Genomic DNA, 16,087 nt, shown 5'->3' on the forward strand with positions numbered 1-16,087 from the left:
CTATTTAATTTTGGTGTGGATCCAAATCCAGGATTTGTTTTACACTTTCTATGATATTGCGAGAGAGGATGTTATTTTTTTGTCATTTTTACAATTTCCACGGAATAATTCATGGCTCCTGATGAAAAAACTCACTGTTGGGCCTTAAACTCTACATCACGGTGGTTCTCCCACTATTATTTGGTTCCCCTCTCAAAAGCTATACTCTGAGAAATGGAGCAAATGAAAGGGAAAATCAAACACAGCTGTTTGAGGTCCTGAGCCACAGGCCACTTTAAGCCCCCTCCTCAACTCATTAAGCTTGTCTTTTATTGGCCAAGACTCCTCCAGGGATTCACCCAACCCATAACAGCCAATCCATGGCACAGGCATGCACAAGGGGTCACAGTTTAACAGCAGCACCTCAAATGACAGGATAAGCCAAAAATCACATCTGCATGGAGGGATGCCTCACAGGTACGCTGCTGGTATCTGCTGTGCTCTTGTAAAATGCCCGGCCACAAAACACTGATATTAACGTTTCATCTAAAAACTGACACCGGTGACGTTCATTGGCCACAGTGATGTTGTTGCTCAGATCCGATGTCCTTTAAAAGAGGGAAAGTGCTTTAAAGTGGTGTGCACTGATGGGTATTACGTTGAAAGCAGTAGGTGTAAGTGATTTTTACAATGTGCCCAAGAGTTGCATTTGTTTCTAGTTCTACAGTGCCAATGTGCAAACCATTTAGAAGAGTTTTTAACTCTGTAGCAAATCACACCCACATGTTTTTTACACCTTTTTTTTGGGGTAGATAAATAGGTATTCTCAAGAATTCCTGATGAGACTTTATCGGAAACTACAGCATACCATCATATGTTTCCACTCCTGTGTGCAAATGCAAAATTAAAACCGCACAGTAACGATGAAATGGGTTTCTATGGGAGAAAAGAAGATACGTGGGAATATCTGCGTCCTCGAAGCCCTCCGGGGCTTGCCCAACAATGTGACAGCGAGAGGGGGATAGCAAGTGTTTGATCCTATCAGCCAACATCTGGCCCTCAGGAGGAGCTAAAGTTAGAAGCACATGCTGATGTCATTACTATGAAATTGGAGTTATATTCACAAAGGCATAACCTGCACAACGTCCTGATACTGTAAAGGTAGAGCAGTGGGAGGAGAAGAGGTAAATGAATAATATGAGGATGAAAGGATGAAGAGGAAAGAGGATGGATAACACATATGTGTGATGGTGTAAATGACTAATATTGACGTTCGTTGGTTGATGTTGAGCCAGATCTCTCATGTCAGCCTTTATCTGCTGTTGGACTATTAGAGTGTGGACAGAGGAGTCAAGGGTGGATTAAAGCTGAGAAACGTGTGTTAGTATTTTTTTATTATCTTTCAACTCACCTAGATCTGCTGGCCACATCTGTCCATTCAAGTCCCATTGCCATGGTAGGCTCCCGGCTCCAGAGATGGCTGAAGCGCTGCCAACGGAACACTGGTAAGGGTCCACCACCTCATCAGAGACTTGTGGCTCTCGTGTGGTTTTCTCTCTGGCCCCAATCTCCTCCCTGATGCAATCAATAGCTTTAGGCATGTGTTAGCTATTAATAAACTGCTGCGGTCAGAATGATTTCAGGCCACCCCGATATGATAATGTCATCATTAGATGTGGGTTATTTAAACTCTTGGGGAAGTCTTTCATTTGGTTTAGGCTTCTCTCGTAGGGTGAGGTCATTGCTTTGTGGCTGAGCTCCATTGAGGAGACGCCAGTGAAGCTGACGGCCTCTCGCCAAACATTTCAATAGGCTCATCTCGTGCAATGACCCAGTGCTGCACATACACTGCAGTATCCACGGCATCCATATCAAGTCACTCTGTGTAATTGGCCTTTGATCTTTGGCTCCACTGTAAAGCACTTTGTTAATGACCTTCTCACAGAGCCGAGTACAAAGACGTAGGCCACCCCTGACCCCTTTGTCCTCATGATCACTGCCACAGCCAAGCACAAGAACTCCTGTTTATTTTCACACAGACTACACCTCAGCTACTCCCCACTTCCCTCTCGACCTCAATTTATCCCTATCTGCGTGGCAGCATGTCCTTCGCAAGTGACACGTGAGGGTTCAGACACATGAGACTATTCATTTGTGCTTCGCTACCCAATCTCAGGCTGCTCTGATGGGTTTCAACTGAAGAGGCCAGGGGTAGGAGCAGGGGCCGCAGTGCATGATGCCTCTGATCTACCATGGGAAACAGACAAGGTTATGATGCCCCTGTGACCCAGGAGTGTGGGGATCGCACGGGTCAATGGGGGTTTCCCCCCTTATGGACATATTTGAGCTGTCATGAATGTGAAAGGAAGAGTATGCATGTTCAAGCACAGAAAAGTGTGCATTCCAATCAAATTCCTGTAGTTATCATTACTGCCATTACCATCACCATATGCACCAGGAACAGCATGGGACGTGAGTGTTCTGGTGCTTACCTGTGGAGAACAATGTCAAGGGAATGTCCCAGACCCTCAAAAAGTCAAACTTATATGTATATAGTGTATGTATATATCAAATATGTATATGTATTTAATATTTTGAGGTTTTGTTTTAGCGACGAGGATTTAGGAATTTAAGATAATTTGAATGAGAAATGGTCACTCACCAGTGACACAGAGAAATGGTTAGTTTCTGCAAAGAGAGGGTCACATTTCTTCTATTCCTCTGCTTGGCTTTCGTACTTCACTCCCTTGTTTCCCTCTCTCATTAAATGTAAGAACATTTTCATTATTGGTTTGTGTCTTTTTTCTGATTTCAAACTTGTTCTTTATTAGCATTGTTTTTTCATGAAGTAGCACCTCTACTTTCATTGTAGGCTACTGCTTTCCCTTGTCTAATGCCAATAAAGCTATTCTATTCTATTTTATTCTTTTCTATTCAGGTCATTTACTTGAGCAAAATATTGCAACGTTAAACCTTTAAAACACTTGTTCATGTATTCCATTTTTAGGTACCAGCGTCCACAGTATTTAGCAATCATCCATTCAATCTGACATATTACAACCTATTATAAGACTTGTGGTGCGTACAGGCTATAAGCATTTTAGTATTTTTTGTATTTCACTTTAGCTGCTGGTGGGAGTTGTACAATTGGCTACTAATAACTTTTATAACATCTAATAACTTTTACTAATATACTTTGTGGGTAGTTTCATGTGTAACATGCCATATATGTTTTTACAAGTGATCACACTGTGTTTAAAACCTCTCTCTCTCTCTCTCTCTCTCTCTCTCTCTCTCTCATCTTCATCTCCATGACAACCGTTGCAGCGTCTAACACGCACGTAGTAACTTCCACAGAGAAACAGAGATTCCAGCAGTTGAGCTTTAGCCTGTGTTCTATCGAGCTGTTAGAAGGAGCGACACAACCTGTAACTACATTAAAGTTAGGTAGGTCTGTTGTTTACACGATGAAAGGATCACACCTTTCAGAGGCTGGTTGTTTATTTCATGGTGTTAATTCTGTGATTTGGAGAAGGCTATTGTTATTAGCTACTAGCTTCACGGGGAGACGGCAAGCTCAAATCGTGGCAGCGGCAGCTCGTAGACACACTTCCGGTGGCAACAGAAACTGCCACTGATTTGTAAAGGCAGTTGCCGCGATTTGAGGCGATTTGAGGCAGCTGTCAGTTGCCACACCTGTTTGACCGCAACTACCGCTGTTTGTGACGTATTCAATGAGATTTATACGTAGTTTAGAATCTTTATCTGTATTTCTCCACTTGTCTTGTGAAACATGCTCGTTTATATGGCTGAATTGTACCGATTCTGCTTAACTGCTGTTGATGCTTTGCCTGTGTTTTGTGTCATCGAACTGAAGCTTGAGATCACACTGCTGCCAGGCTGCATTAGGGCACCTGCCGCGGCAGCTCCCACCTTTGTTTGGAGGCAGCTGCCTCTGTCGCCACACTGTTTGGAGGCAGCTGCCTCTGCATTTTGCGCCCTAGGCAACCGCCTATGTCGCCTATGCTAGGAGCCGCCCCGGCTCGTAAGTACTGTATTTTAATACGGCCGAATTCCCAAATAAATATTTTCTATCGAGATTTATCGATTTTCATCTGAAAAAAAAAACGTTTTAGGGGTTTAGTTAAGTAATGCCCAGCTCACACATAACATCCTCCTGTTGCCGTGCAAAATCCACATAGGTCTGCCTGATTTAATTCTTTCAGACCTAAACTGCTGTCTGTAGGCTTCTGGGAACCTGATAATATCATCCGTAGCATCTGGACCTAGCGCAATATAAGCCTTGTGAGCCTTTTCTGTCAATGAGCCTTGTATCAGTGTCACCCACTGCGCTTTGGGCCATACACGTTGCAGAGCAATTTTCTCAAACATATCAAAAAATGATTCAACTTTACCAGGATTAAACTTTGGTATAAGGGGAAAACATTTATTGATATCAAAAAAGTGTTTTTCCTCGTGATCCCTGCTGGCTAGAGCAAGCTTGGCCTTTTCAACTTCACGCCAGGCTCCGCACTCGGCCAGATCAGACTCTGTCGTATCTTTTTTTTGTTCAAGTGACCTCGCTCTACACCTAACCCTACACCTAAACCCTAGAATAAATAAATAAACAAAGCTCCTACTAATCTTAACATGACCCCAAACACTTGTGGCAACTGTGACAGCTGCCTCCAAACAGTGTGGCAACGGAGGAAGATGCCAAACAGTATGGCATCAAGGGCAGCTGCCTCCAAACAGTTTGGAATCAAAGGCAGCTGCCTCCAAACAGTTAGATATCATAGGCAGCTGCCTATACATATCAGAGGCAGTTTCTGTTGACACCGGAAGAGCTTCTACAAGCTACCGCTGCCACGATTTGAGCTTGCCCTTACTGGCTTAACGTTGCATTACATTTTAAGCTAGTGAAGCTAACGAGCAAACTAACTATCCTGTCATTACAACTGTATGTGTTGGATGTGTTGTAATTAACAGGTTTCGTGCCAAAGAGTGATCATCTGCCAGTAGGTGACTGCACAGCCTTTTAAAGCTATACTTCACAATTTATATTACTTCCAACAGTCATAACTTACACACACACTCAACTTTATGTCCCTGGTGATAGTAGTTGTGTTGGCAAAAGAAGACTTGGCTATAGGCAATACTATTGTTATATGTGATGAAATGGTTTATCAAGTGTTTGTCATTCTCTGCCCATTAAGAGGAGGTTAAAACCCCAACCTTCACTCAGGACCAAAAATCTGTCTTTAAACTAATATGAAATAATAATGTGACATTTGCTGCGATAGTCAACGATATCGACTGATATAATTTTTGACTGTATCGTCAAGCCCTAATGTCTAATATCCCTGATTATACAACTCATAAAAGTCACAGCAGCTCCATTAAACTGAATGGGAATCAATTTCTGGCAGACAATCACTTTTTGACACAACACCTTTTCTAATTTTCAAAATATACATTAGGCGTTTTATGTTGACTAGAAAAGAAAATCACTTACAGTTATCATACACATTTTACATGTGGTTTCCACATCCCCCCATGTGGTTTCACATGTAAAATGGATATTAGATCCAGGCTTCTTTGTTCACACATACATTATATTTTTCTGTCAGAAAATGGAGGGCAAACATTTGCCTGGTTTGGGGTTACCTGTGCCACATCCCCCCACAAAACCTCTGGAATCCAAGCCCCCAACTCCAAGACACAGACGCAAACTCCCTCCGATCGGGAAATGTTCTCTGAATGAACAGAGGGGCTTCTACTCAGAGGACATCTCTACATTCAAGTTCCACGTAATTAAAAAGAACATTTCATTTAAACACTATTATAATGAAGTCTGTGTCAATGAATGAGCTTTTGCTGTGCTCTTATCGAAAGTAAGAGTAACTCTTTATTGATTAGTTTCCCACAGTGGAACCTGAAGTGAAGCAAAGGTCACAGGGGCAATCCATACTTCAGTTGAGTGAAAGCTATACACCAGAAGGTGAGATGATGTATTACATGACTTTTTCCACATATGCAGGCATTTTAAGTAATTATTTCTGATGTGCCAATTTTTACATGATAAGAGGAGAACATTATATACAGTCCCTTCTGCACTGTTCTCTGTAGTGTCAACCGTCAAGACTTCATCTGACCAGTGGGAGCATGTTAAAAAGGATTTCCATAGACCTGTCCCAATCCTATCAAAGAATTCTTACTTCCGACGGGGGGGAGATACACCAAAGGTGTACATGCCCTACCACACCTTTCCTGGCCAGATACCCCGCAAGTTAGCGATAGAGAGGTTTGTGCTTTTTGTGTGTTTGCACCATATATGATAAAAGATGACATTTAATTTGTGAAGCTCTTAGCTTGTTGTATATTCTACCTGCTACATGATCAGAATCACTGGTGACACAAAAGTGAGTTTGACAATAAACTTTTAGCACACAGTGGTTGGTAGAGCTGTCCATGGTGATTTTAACTGCCTGTTGTTGTGACTTATTTATTCTGTTTTAAATTGTTTTCTTGTAGATGCCGAAGAGAATACTTGAGCTTAGACTTTGAAAATCTCCTCAAAGAAAAAGGAATAGATTCTAATCTTATAATGCAGAGACACCCGAGCAATGGTGATGAGCATTTGACCACACCAGGCAACCCTTTGTCAGATTTCCCACTGGAAGTGAGTTTGTTACTGCTACAATCTTGTCTTTAGCATCTTGCTGTTTGATTACATTACATCTTATGTGTTTAGGCTCAGCACCATGCCACTGTTAACTTTCATGCATTTTTCCCATAGATATTTGACAATGACGACTATGACTGCCGGACTCCAGATGACTGGCTCACTCTGGGCAATGACGAAGGATCAGCTGATCACAAACCTTTACCTGCGAAAGCACTGCTGCCTACAGATAACAAGACTCCTGGTAAAATATTGTACTGGCTAAATATATTTAACATAAAGATGATTTTCAAGTCTTTGATGGATACTCTATGTCTTTTGAAGAGAACACCAAGACCTACTGCCTGGACTACAACTGGCATTTAGTAGGGGTTCTTGACTACAGTAAAGAGAAATGTCTGTATTTGGTGGAGAAGGTCCATCAAAACAACAAACTGACAGATGACCACAAAAAGAGCAAATCTCCTGGTGCGTTGTTATGTCTTTTCATCACAATAAGACAGTATTGTCTAATTATTTCCTTGACATAATTTTCTCTGTGTCATGTTAACTCTATGTCTGCCTTCCCTTACCCTCTGTTGCATAGGGATGAACAGTTGTCTACCAGGCACTAAGCACTGGGTCCCAGGATCAGACTGCTATTCCTTGCTGAGGACCCACGTTTATTTATAGAACGGCTTCAGTTTGCGCTGCGCAGCAGAGAAAAGACAGACGCTCTGCTTCTCTACCACTCGTCTGTGGAATATATGCCCACCATGGAAGGAATGATATCCCTTGATACCCACAGTCTCCAGCATATGACAAAACACGCCCCTTCAACCTCTGGGCTCAGGCCGGAGATGTGAGTAATGTCAGCATCATATTACTGATGTAAATTTTCCCTTGTTCAGTATGGTGTGATTTATAATTGAGCTCACATAATTGAAAACATAAATTAACAAGTGAAAAGTGAATAAAGTGACTATTATTTGTGCAGTGTGGAGCAGTGTACAGGAGACCTGGAGAAAGAGTTAAAACGTGAAAATGACCGTGTTATGAACCGCATGATCTTTAACAAAGTTGTGATGAGCCAACCAGAGGAGTTTTCACACATCACTCTCCCAGAAAAAGACCCTGAGCATGTACCACAAAAAGGTGAGCCATTTGTATACGTTAGTTTTACTCCCTTGACTCCCGATTAAATAAATGTGTCAGCACCAAAAACTTTTCCTCCGCATCTAAATACTCGATTGTTTTTACTTACAGGATGCATTTCAGTTCCTCAGTTTGACTATGAGAGCAACCGAGCTGCATTTATCTTCCATTCGCTGCTTATGAAGCCGGAAGTGATCTGTGTACTTTCTGCAATATGGTTTGAGTGCAACAAAGTAGCAAACATGAGGCTGTTCAATGTCACCTCGATCAAACCACTGCGCCTGGATGACTTTGAAGTCCTCCAGTCTCAAATGCATACTCAGGTATTGTAGCAGCAAAGTAGGTTTTCCTCTGTCAGTGCTACGTTATGAATGATTGATAAAAGATTGACTGCATTGCTAAAAATGGTCATCGGGGCAATTGTTGCTTAATCATGCATCTTACTGCAGATTAACAGCTTATTTTTCTTAGTTACATACTACTGATATAATAAATACATGTTCAAATCCCATTAATTTACTGTTTAATTTAACAGAAGTTACATGGTTTGGCTGATGTTAACTGGGAACAGCTAGGGAAATTAATCAATAATATGACATATAAGACACCTGACTTCCTTGAACAAAGACACACCTCATCATTTTGTCCCTCTTCAGATCAGCTTGTATCTTCAGGAGTCATGGACGCTCACGCTGAGCAACAGCATCCGTTCAAACCTGGAGAACATCGGCCAGGGCGCGTACAACATAAATGAGTCTCTCTGGCAGATGTACAAACTCTCCAAGCTGTACAGACTGATGGATGTGGTGCGCTTCAACATGCAGGACTCCCTGCGCTACCTCGTGCTGGATTCGCTGCTCAGCCTGAATCACTCTCTGTTGGACACCTGCCAAAGTGTGCTGACATGTCCTCAGGACATGGTCTGGGGGAGCGACCTTATCACCAGCCCCTACAAGTAGGACAGCATGCACTTTCAATATTTAGTATAAACACACATTGGTACACATTCATATGCATAGAAACATCCCACACTTTGTTCTCTTACACATCTGTGTTTTCTTACCGCTTACTGTAACCTGATGTCAGTTATACATGATGCTCTCAGTACAGTTTTAATGTGTGATTGTGACAAAACCTATTATTGTGTTAAATATTCAGTATGTGGTTGATAATGTTACTCCATTGTCCACATCTAGACCAAAAAATAACCCATTGTTCCTGTTGGACTTGGTTCTGGACCAGACTGGAGCTCATTACAGCACACCACCAGAGAAATTTGAGGCGACTCTTGCTAACCTGTTTGATAAGGGCATTCTGGCTACATACAATGTACCACAGCTTGATAAGGTAAAATAAAATATGCACTCGCCTCCAACACACAACACGAAGTTGGAATGAAAAGGATTTAACTGTTCCTCTCTTTCCATGCAAGTTTGTGATGCAGAAGTTGTATATCGGTGATAATCCAATGCTCATATCGGTGAAACTGTGGGAACCACAAGTAACGGATCTAAGGGAGAAGGTCCGCAAAGCTCTGATACAAGCAGCCATACCTCTCAGGGCTTACGCTGCTGAATATGAGAAACATTTAGACCTTCACAGCTTGGACATAGAAACCTTCCTCGAGTAAGTTTGTATTTAAAATTACAAATACAAGTTCTCACAACTCACTGTCACAAGTGTGAAAATGGGTTTCCAGATTTATGGTCCATTCAGGAGGCTTATAAATATAAAATTGTTTTCTTCTGAATAATTCCTAATTTCTCTTTTGTCTTGTGTGTTGTGGCTGCCAGTTGTCAAATGAATGAAGAACAGACATCCCAAGAAGTGAAGAAAGAGGTGGAACAACACCTCACAGAGAAGGAGAGGATAGAACGGTCCTTGCCATCCTCCATTGTGATTGGTCCATTTGTCGTTCGTGTAGAGGCTGTACGTCAGGCACTCTCTAACAAAAGGAAGGCTTTAGCCAATGCAATGCTGCATCGCCTCGCTCTGAAGCTTCGTAAGAGGATTGATGATGTAGGTCAACATAAGTATTTCTTTATACATACGGTGTGGTGGAGGAAGTACTCCAACATTTTACTCAAGTAAAAGTAAGCCCCACATTAACTTTTCTACTTGAATAGAAGTAAGTACTTCTATTTAAGTATTTTTACTTCAGTAAGTACAAGTTCTAATACTATTTCCCAATGCAAAGGTCTACTACACTATTATTGCTGAGTCTCTGGAGTGACCTCCTTCTGTAAGAAACATGTTGGCGTACCTGCCCGTGCTTCTAGCAGTTATCAGGCAGTGCATGTTCATTTGTTTTAGGGGCGTAGCTTTGACAAGAGTTCTGATGGGGGTGGGTGGGATGTATCGTTGCTGACTTTCCCAGGATTACCAACCCTAGGATAATAACAAAGTAGATGCACTTTGTTACATCCCATCACTGGTATCATGTATGTGTGTTCTGATCATCTTTACACAGGATCTACATCAACTTCCAACTGTAGAGTTTTGTTGTGTAGAAACTTTCCTGCTTTTCAATTTGCATTGTGAATGTTGTTATTTTGTGTGTGTGTGTGTAGGCGTGTGAAGAGTGTAACGTTATGAGTAGGAAGTTGCATGAGAAGCCAGACGCTATTGAGGAACTGAGTGAGAAGAGGGACTGGATGAAACAAATCCCAGAACAGCTCAAGGGCTACAAGGTACAGGACTGAAATGTTGAAGTTAATATCCCTATCATTCATTTTATTCTGAAAGTTTTACCTTGTCAGTAACTCTTATGTAACCCTTGTTTTTTTCGATCTGCCCACAACAGGAACTCATTGGCAAGATCCTGTCCGACTATGAAGTAATGGAAGAATTCTGTTACTCTCTGTCAAATGAGGATTCTAATCAAAAGTAAGTATCACGTTTATTAAGAGCAATGGGCTTTGAGTTGTTAGAGCCCATAGATGGAACAGAGATTTAAAATTGTAATTGTTATTTATCTATCTAGGTGGGCAGCTATCAAAGGGCCTCAAAAGATAATTGGCCAGATAGAAGAAGCAGCCAGCCATTATTTGGAGGACGAGGAGCGCTTCAGTAAGATCCAGCAAGCCAATCAGAATGGCTTTGAGGAACAACTAGAATCTCTACAGGTCAGCTGAGACAACTAGGGTTTTTATTTTATTTAATAACTATTCACTACAGTGTCAACTAAGACCAGATGCCCACTGTAAGATAGAACTACTTCCAATACGATTCTCAGTTTCAGTGCTGTATAAGAAATGTTTCTGACCTCACAGGAATTTGTCTGGAACTGGACATGTTATCTTTGATGACGTGTCAGCAGCTCTCTTGTGTGCTGCTGTTTTTCTTTAACTTGTGTCATTAATCTAAAAAATCATGTACTTTAGAAAGGCCTCAGTTCTTTGTTTATTCATCTCAGAAATTGCTTTGTTAAGATCATGTTATTTGTTATAAACCACTCCAACTGTGTTTGTAGATGCTGATTGCTGGGTTTGGGAGCCATGCAGACATTGATCATGCTCATCAGACGGCCAATGAGGTGAGGCGTATAAGCAAGCAACTGAAGGAGTGCCAGGCTATGGCCCAAACCTACAACAGCAGAGAACGTCTGTTTGGTACTCCTGTCACAAACGTAAGTGAATGTACATCGAGCCAGCTGGTTAAGACCAAAATGTAGATTAATGTGTGTTGTCCTTATAAATAAATATACTAAGTTCAATGAAATAAATCAAGTAAAAAAAAAGGTCATCCAACTGATTTGGTACTTTGTCATGCTTTTTCTGACAATGTAAAATGTGTTTTGCAGTATGATCGTCTACAGAAGCTTGTTAAGGACCTCCAGCCTTTTAAAGACCTATGGACCACCACATCTGATTGGTTACACTGGCATGAGAATTGGCTCACTAACCCACTGTCCACCATCGACCCCGAGCAGCTTGAGCGCAATGTCACAGACGCCCACAAGACCTTGCACAAATGTATTAAACAGTTCAAGGACGTTCCTGGTAGGTGAATATGTGTCATCGTTCAAACCTGACAAAGTGGAGTGTATTTGTTTGTTTGTGTGCTGCAGTTGACCTGTTCTCTTTGTTTTGTGTGATGCTAGACTGCGAGTTGATGGCGACATTGATCCAAGGCAAGATTGAGGACTTCCGTCCTTACATCCCTCTGATTCAGGGCCTTAGGAACCCAGGGATGAAAAACCGCCACTGGGAGATGCTCTCTGAACGCATTGATATGAAAGTGAAGCCCAAAGCCAACCTGACCTTCTCCCGCTGCTTGGAGCTTGGCCTTCAGGACCACGTGGCGGACATAGCTCATGTGGCTGAAGTGGCTGGGAAAGAGTTCACCATTGAGCAGGTACCTTACAAGTGCAGTGTTGTATGAAGTGTTTAGTTGTGTTTTGTACAGTGGTTGTGATTAATAGAGTGATTCTGTGGAACTGCAAAGGAAGGAAAGGGTTTTGACTTATTTCTATCATCAACATGAACCATAAGTTTAAATTAAATTTTTATTCAGCATTAGAGAAGGGTGCTACTCCTACAAAACCATGAAAAATCCATCCATCAATCCATTATCTATACCCCTTATCCTTATCCTATTTGGGGGTTGTGGGAGGAGCTGGAGCCAATCCCAGCTGACATTGGAGGAGAGACGGGACACATCCTGGACAAGTCCCCATCGAACCGCAGGGCCAACATTCAGGAACGAACAACCATTCAAACTCACATTCACACCTACTGGCAATTTAGAGTCTCCAATTACCCCAATCTGCATGTCTCTGGGAGGAAGCTGGAGAACCTGGAGAAATCCCACGCAAACATGTGGAGAACGTGCAAATTTCCACACACCACCATGCTGCCCTAGTTCCTTTCAACTCTACTTAAATTTCCCTGCTGATGCACGGTGTCAATGTGTGACTATCTTCAATATAACTGGTGAATGCTACCTTTTTTTCTCACACCCAGGCCCTGGAGAAGATGGAAAAAGAGTGGGCAGTGATACTTTTTGATGTGCTGCCGTACAAGGAGACAGGCACCTACATCCTGAAGAGCCCGGATGAGGCGTCCCAGATGCTGGATGACCACATCGTCATGACTCAGAGCATGTCCTTCTCTCCTTTCAAGAAATCCTTTGAGGGCCGCATTAACTCCTGGGAGAGCAAGCTCAGAATGACTCAAGTACACAGACACACACACACATACACACACACATATTCTCACTCATTATCACGCAGTGTCTTATGTTGTGCTGCTGCCCCCTTCTGGTGCCTGCAGGATGTGCTGGAAGAGTGGCTGACCTGCCAGCGATCCTGGCTCTACCTGGAGCCCATCTTCAGCTCTGATGATATCAACGAGCAGCTCCCTGTCGAAGGAAAACGATACCAGCAAATGGAGCAAACATGGAAAAGCGTCATGCAAACTGCCTTCAGCAATCCAAAGGTCAGAGTTTCACATTGAAGGACGAAATTTTCCAAATACCTTTATTTTCTTCTTCTCTCTCATGTGTGTGTTTCTGCCTTTACTTCCAGGTGATCGAGCTGTGTCCAGATGCTCGTCTACTCAACAAACTGAAGAAGTGTAACACACTTTTGGAACAAGTGCAGAAGGGTCTCAGTGAGTACTTGGAGACAAAACGAGTCTCCTTCCCCAGGTAAGCCACAGTGAAAGAGTCAGTTTCTGATAGTGTTAATAATAACAATAATTCCCTCAAAATTTATTACGAAGTCACTTTAAGATGTGATTTCATCCCGTCACCAACAGCGAGTGGCTAAAACAAACTCTCTTTTTGCTGCTATAAATAGGCAGAGCTATGATACCAAGAGAAAAAAGAAACAAAACTCTTGAAAAACACATGAAGACAATCTGAATAATACAGTGAATATTTGTTTGTAGGTTTTACTTCCTGTCAGATGATGAGCTCCTGGAGATTCTTTCCCAGACCAAAGATCCCACTGCCGTTCAACCACATCTGCGCAAGTGCTTTGAGAACATTGCCCAGGTTTGTTTTGCCTGGTGGTTTCTTTACAATGACTCTGTTTATAGATTACTGGAGACATAACATGAACACCTCATGACTGAGACATCTGTTGGTTGTCAGCTTGAATTCCAGTCAGATCTACAGATCACACACATGTTCTCTGGAGAAGGGGAGGAGGTGAAGCTGTTCCTGCCGGTATCACCGACTGGAAATGTGGAAAATTGGTTGAGGAATGTGGAGAGGTCTATGAAGGCCACGCTGAGGGATAGCATTGAAAGATCACTCAAAGTCTACCCTGAGGTCTGTGATCTTACTTTCAGGTTGATGTTTATGATGTGTTTAATACTCTTGCATGGGTTGTTTCATTTCAAGTTGAGGCATTTTTAAGGTGTCCAGCTTTGTAAGATCTCTGTGTCCGCTTTTGACCCCTCAGCAACCTCGTGTGGACTGGGTGTTATCATGGCCTGGTCAAGTGGTGATAGCTGGCTGTCAAGTCTTCTGGACTTCGGAGGTGTCTGAGTCATTGGAGCAGGGAGACTTGGCCGACCGCCTTTTCCCCCAGCTGCAAACACAGGTGTGTCCACTTGAAACTAGACTTCACTGGCAAATATTAAAACTAAATAACATTATATGTACATTTGTAAAAAAATATATATATATTTCTAACACTTGCACTCATCAAATTGCACATTTCCTCATATGTTCACACTTGGCTTTTCAATGCAGCTGGGTGACCTGGTGCAGCTGGTGAGAGGAGGTCTCTCTAGGATGCAGCGAGCTGTGCTTTCAGCCCTCATCGTCATCGAGGTCCATGCAAAGGATGTCGCAGCTAAGCTTGTGGAGCAGGAGGTCTCAAGCGTCAATGACTTTGAGTGGATCAGCCAGCTCAGGTTTAATGTTTGTTTTTGAATTTAGCTCCTGTCCCTGTTATTTCTGTCATTGATCCTGAGGCTGTTGTTGAGGCTAGTCAATATTTATCATTCTTGAATACTTTGTATGCAGAAATGATTAAAATACTGATTGTTTTTTAGGTACTACTGGGCAAAAGATGACTTGTTTGTCCGTGCTGTGAATGCGGAGTTCTTGTATGGATACGAGTACCTTGGTAACTCTGGACGCCTGGTCATCACCCCGCTCACTGACAGGTAGACACCAAGCTGTTTGGTATATCGTCTCTAGTTTTAACTGAATGCCATGAACTACTACTAAACACATTTTTTCGGCTCTTTCAGATGCTACCTGACCCTGACCGGAGCTCTGCACCTGAAGTTTGGAGGAGCACCCGCGGGTCCAGCAGGAACAGGAAAGACAGAAACCACCAAAGACCTGGGAAAGGCTCTTGCCATCCAGACAGTGGTTTTCAATTGCTCTGATCAGCTGGATTACATTGCTATGGGCAAGTTTCTCAAAGGATTGGCCAGGTAAGAGGCAATCAGTGTAATGTATTGTCAGTTGCGCTGTTAAATGTCACAAGCGTTGTCATCAATCTCAATCTTGTGCCTTTTCTTATCTGTCTCTTGTCCCGCAGCTCTGGTGCCTGGGCATGCTTTGATGAGTTTAATCGTATTGATGTGGAGGTGCTGTCTGTGGTGGCACAACAGATCACCACTATACAAAAGGCCCAGCAGCAAAGGGTGAGAAGTCAAAAAACAAGTCATCTGTGATATCATGGTATTCATGTCAGTCCAATACCATGTATTAATGGCTGTTACAATGTTTGAATTATATATAATGTTTTTCATTATGTTACTTCATGCATTGTAATAGAAGATACTACTCATCAATATAGAAAAATGATAGGCCTACACATACACTCTGTGAAGAGGCAGGATGTTTCTCTTAATCAATCGTGCAATGTTGTGTTTTTAGTTGGAGTTCTTTGAGTTTGAGGGGTCGGAGATCCAACTGGTCCCTTCTTGTGCTGTATTCATCACTATGAATCCTGGATATGCTGGCCGCACAGAGCTGCCTGACAACCTCAAGGTTTGAAGTGATTATTGAATCTGAAATAACTGTGTAGCACCAGGGACAAGCAGATGGCGTTCAACTAAATGAGATTCCATCTTTTACAGGCCCTGTTTCGTCCCGTGGCCATGATGGTCCCTGACTACGCCATGATAGCTGAGATTTCCTTGTACTCATTTGGCTTCAGTGACGCCAAACTCCTCTCCAAGAAGATCACTGCCACTTTCAAGCTCTCGTCTGAACAGCTTAGCGCTCAGGTGCTGTGAGGATCCAGAGGAAATGAGATTTACAATTAGCGTTGTCTCCAGATACGATTCTCTCTACCAACGAAATGTGATATAAAGATGT

The 16,087-nt window shown here is 42.4% G+C and overlaps 1 protein-coding gene across 1 annotated transcript in view; it reads left to right on the forward strand.

Moving 5' to 3' along the window:
- The first annotated feature begins 3,345 nt into the window (after positions 1 to 3,345).
- Positions 3,346 to 16,087, forward strand: part of dnah1 (dynein, axonemal, heavy chain 1) — a 32,910-nt gene continuing 20,168 nt past the window's right edge. Inside the window, 33 exon segments of the mRNA XM_034585206.1 lie at positions 3,346 to 3,407; positions 5,610 to 5,789; positions 5,899 to 5,980; positions 6,109 to 6,283; positions 6,514 to 6,661; positions 6,779 to 6,908; positions 6,989 to 7,132; positions 7,251 to 7,283; positions 7,286 to 7,505; positions 7,641 to 7,798; positions 7,910 to 8,121; positions 8,455 to 8,753; positions 8,995 to 9,145; positions 9,231 to 9,424; positions 9,592 to 9,817; positions 10,369 to 10,488; positions 10,602 to 10,684; positions 10,782 to 10,923; positions 11,271 to 11,426; positions 11,601 to 11,799; positions 11,901 to 12,154; positions 12,763 to 12,975; positions 13,072 to 13,236; positions 13,326 to 13,447; positions 13,690 to 13,795; positions 13,895 to 14,074; positions 14,208 to 14,348; positions 14,501 to 14,664; positions 14,806 to 14,919; positions 15,007 to 15,195; positions 15,303 to 15,408; positions 15,644 to 15,757; positions 15,847 to 15,996. Coding sequence (XP_034441097.1) covers positions 5,613 to 5,789; positions 5,899 to 5,980; positions 6,109 to 6,283; positions 6,514 to 6,661; positions 6,779 to 6,908; positions 6,989 to 7,132; positions 7,251 to 7,283; positions 7,286 to 7,505; positions 7,641 to 7,798; positions 7,910 to 8,121; positions 8,455 to 8,753; positions 8,995 to 9,145; positions 9,231 to 9,424; positions 9,592 to 9,817; positions 10,369 to 10,488; positions 10,602 to 10,684; positions 10,782 to 10,923; positions 11,271 to 11,426; positions 11,601 to 11,799; positions 11,901 to 12,154; positions 12,763 to 12,975; positions 13,072 to 13,236; positions 13,326 to 13,447; positions 13,690 to 13,795; positions 13,895 to 14,074; positions 14,208 to 14,348; positions 14,501 to 14,664; positions 14,806 to 14,919; positions 15,007 to 15,195; positions 15,303 to 15,408; positions 15,644 to 15,757; positions 15,847 to 15,996 — 5,067 coding nt within the window. The 5' untranslated portion in view covers positions 3,346 to 3,407; positions 5,610 to 5,612.

The sequence above is a fragment of the Hippoglossus hippoglossus genome, chromosome 5 (assembly GCF_009819705.1).
Source record: "Hippoglossus hippoglossus isolate fHipHip1 chromosome 5, fHipHip1.pri, whole genome shotgun sequence".
Lineage (NCBI taxonomy): Eukaryota > Metazoa > Chordata > Actinopteri > Pleuronectiformes > Pleuronectidae > Hippoglossus > Hippoglossus hippoglossus.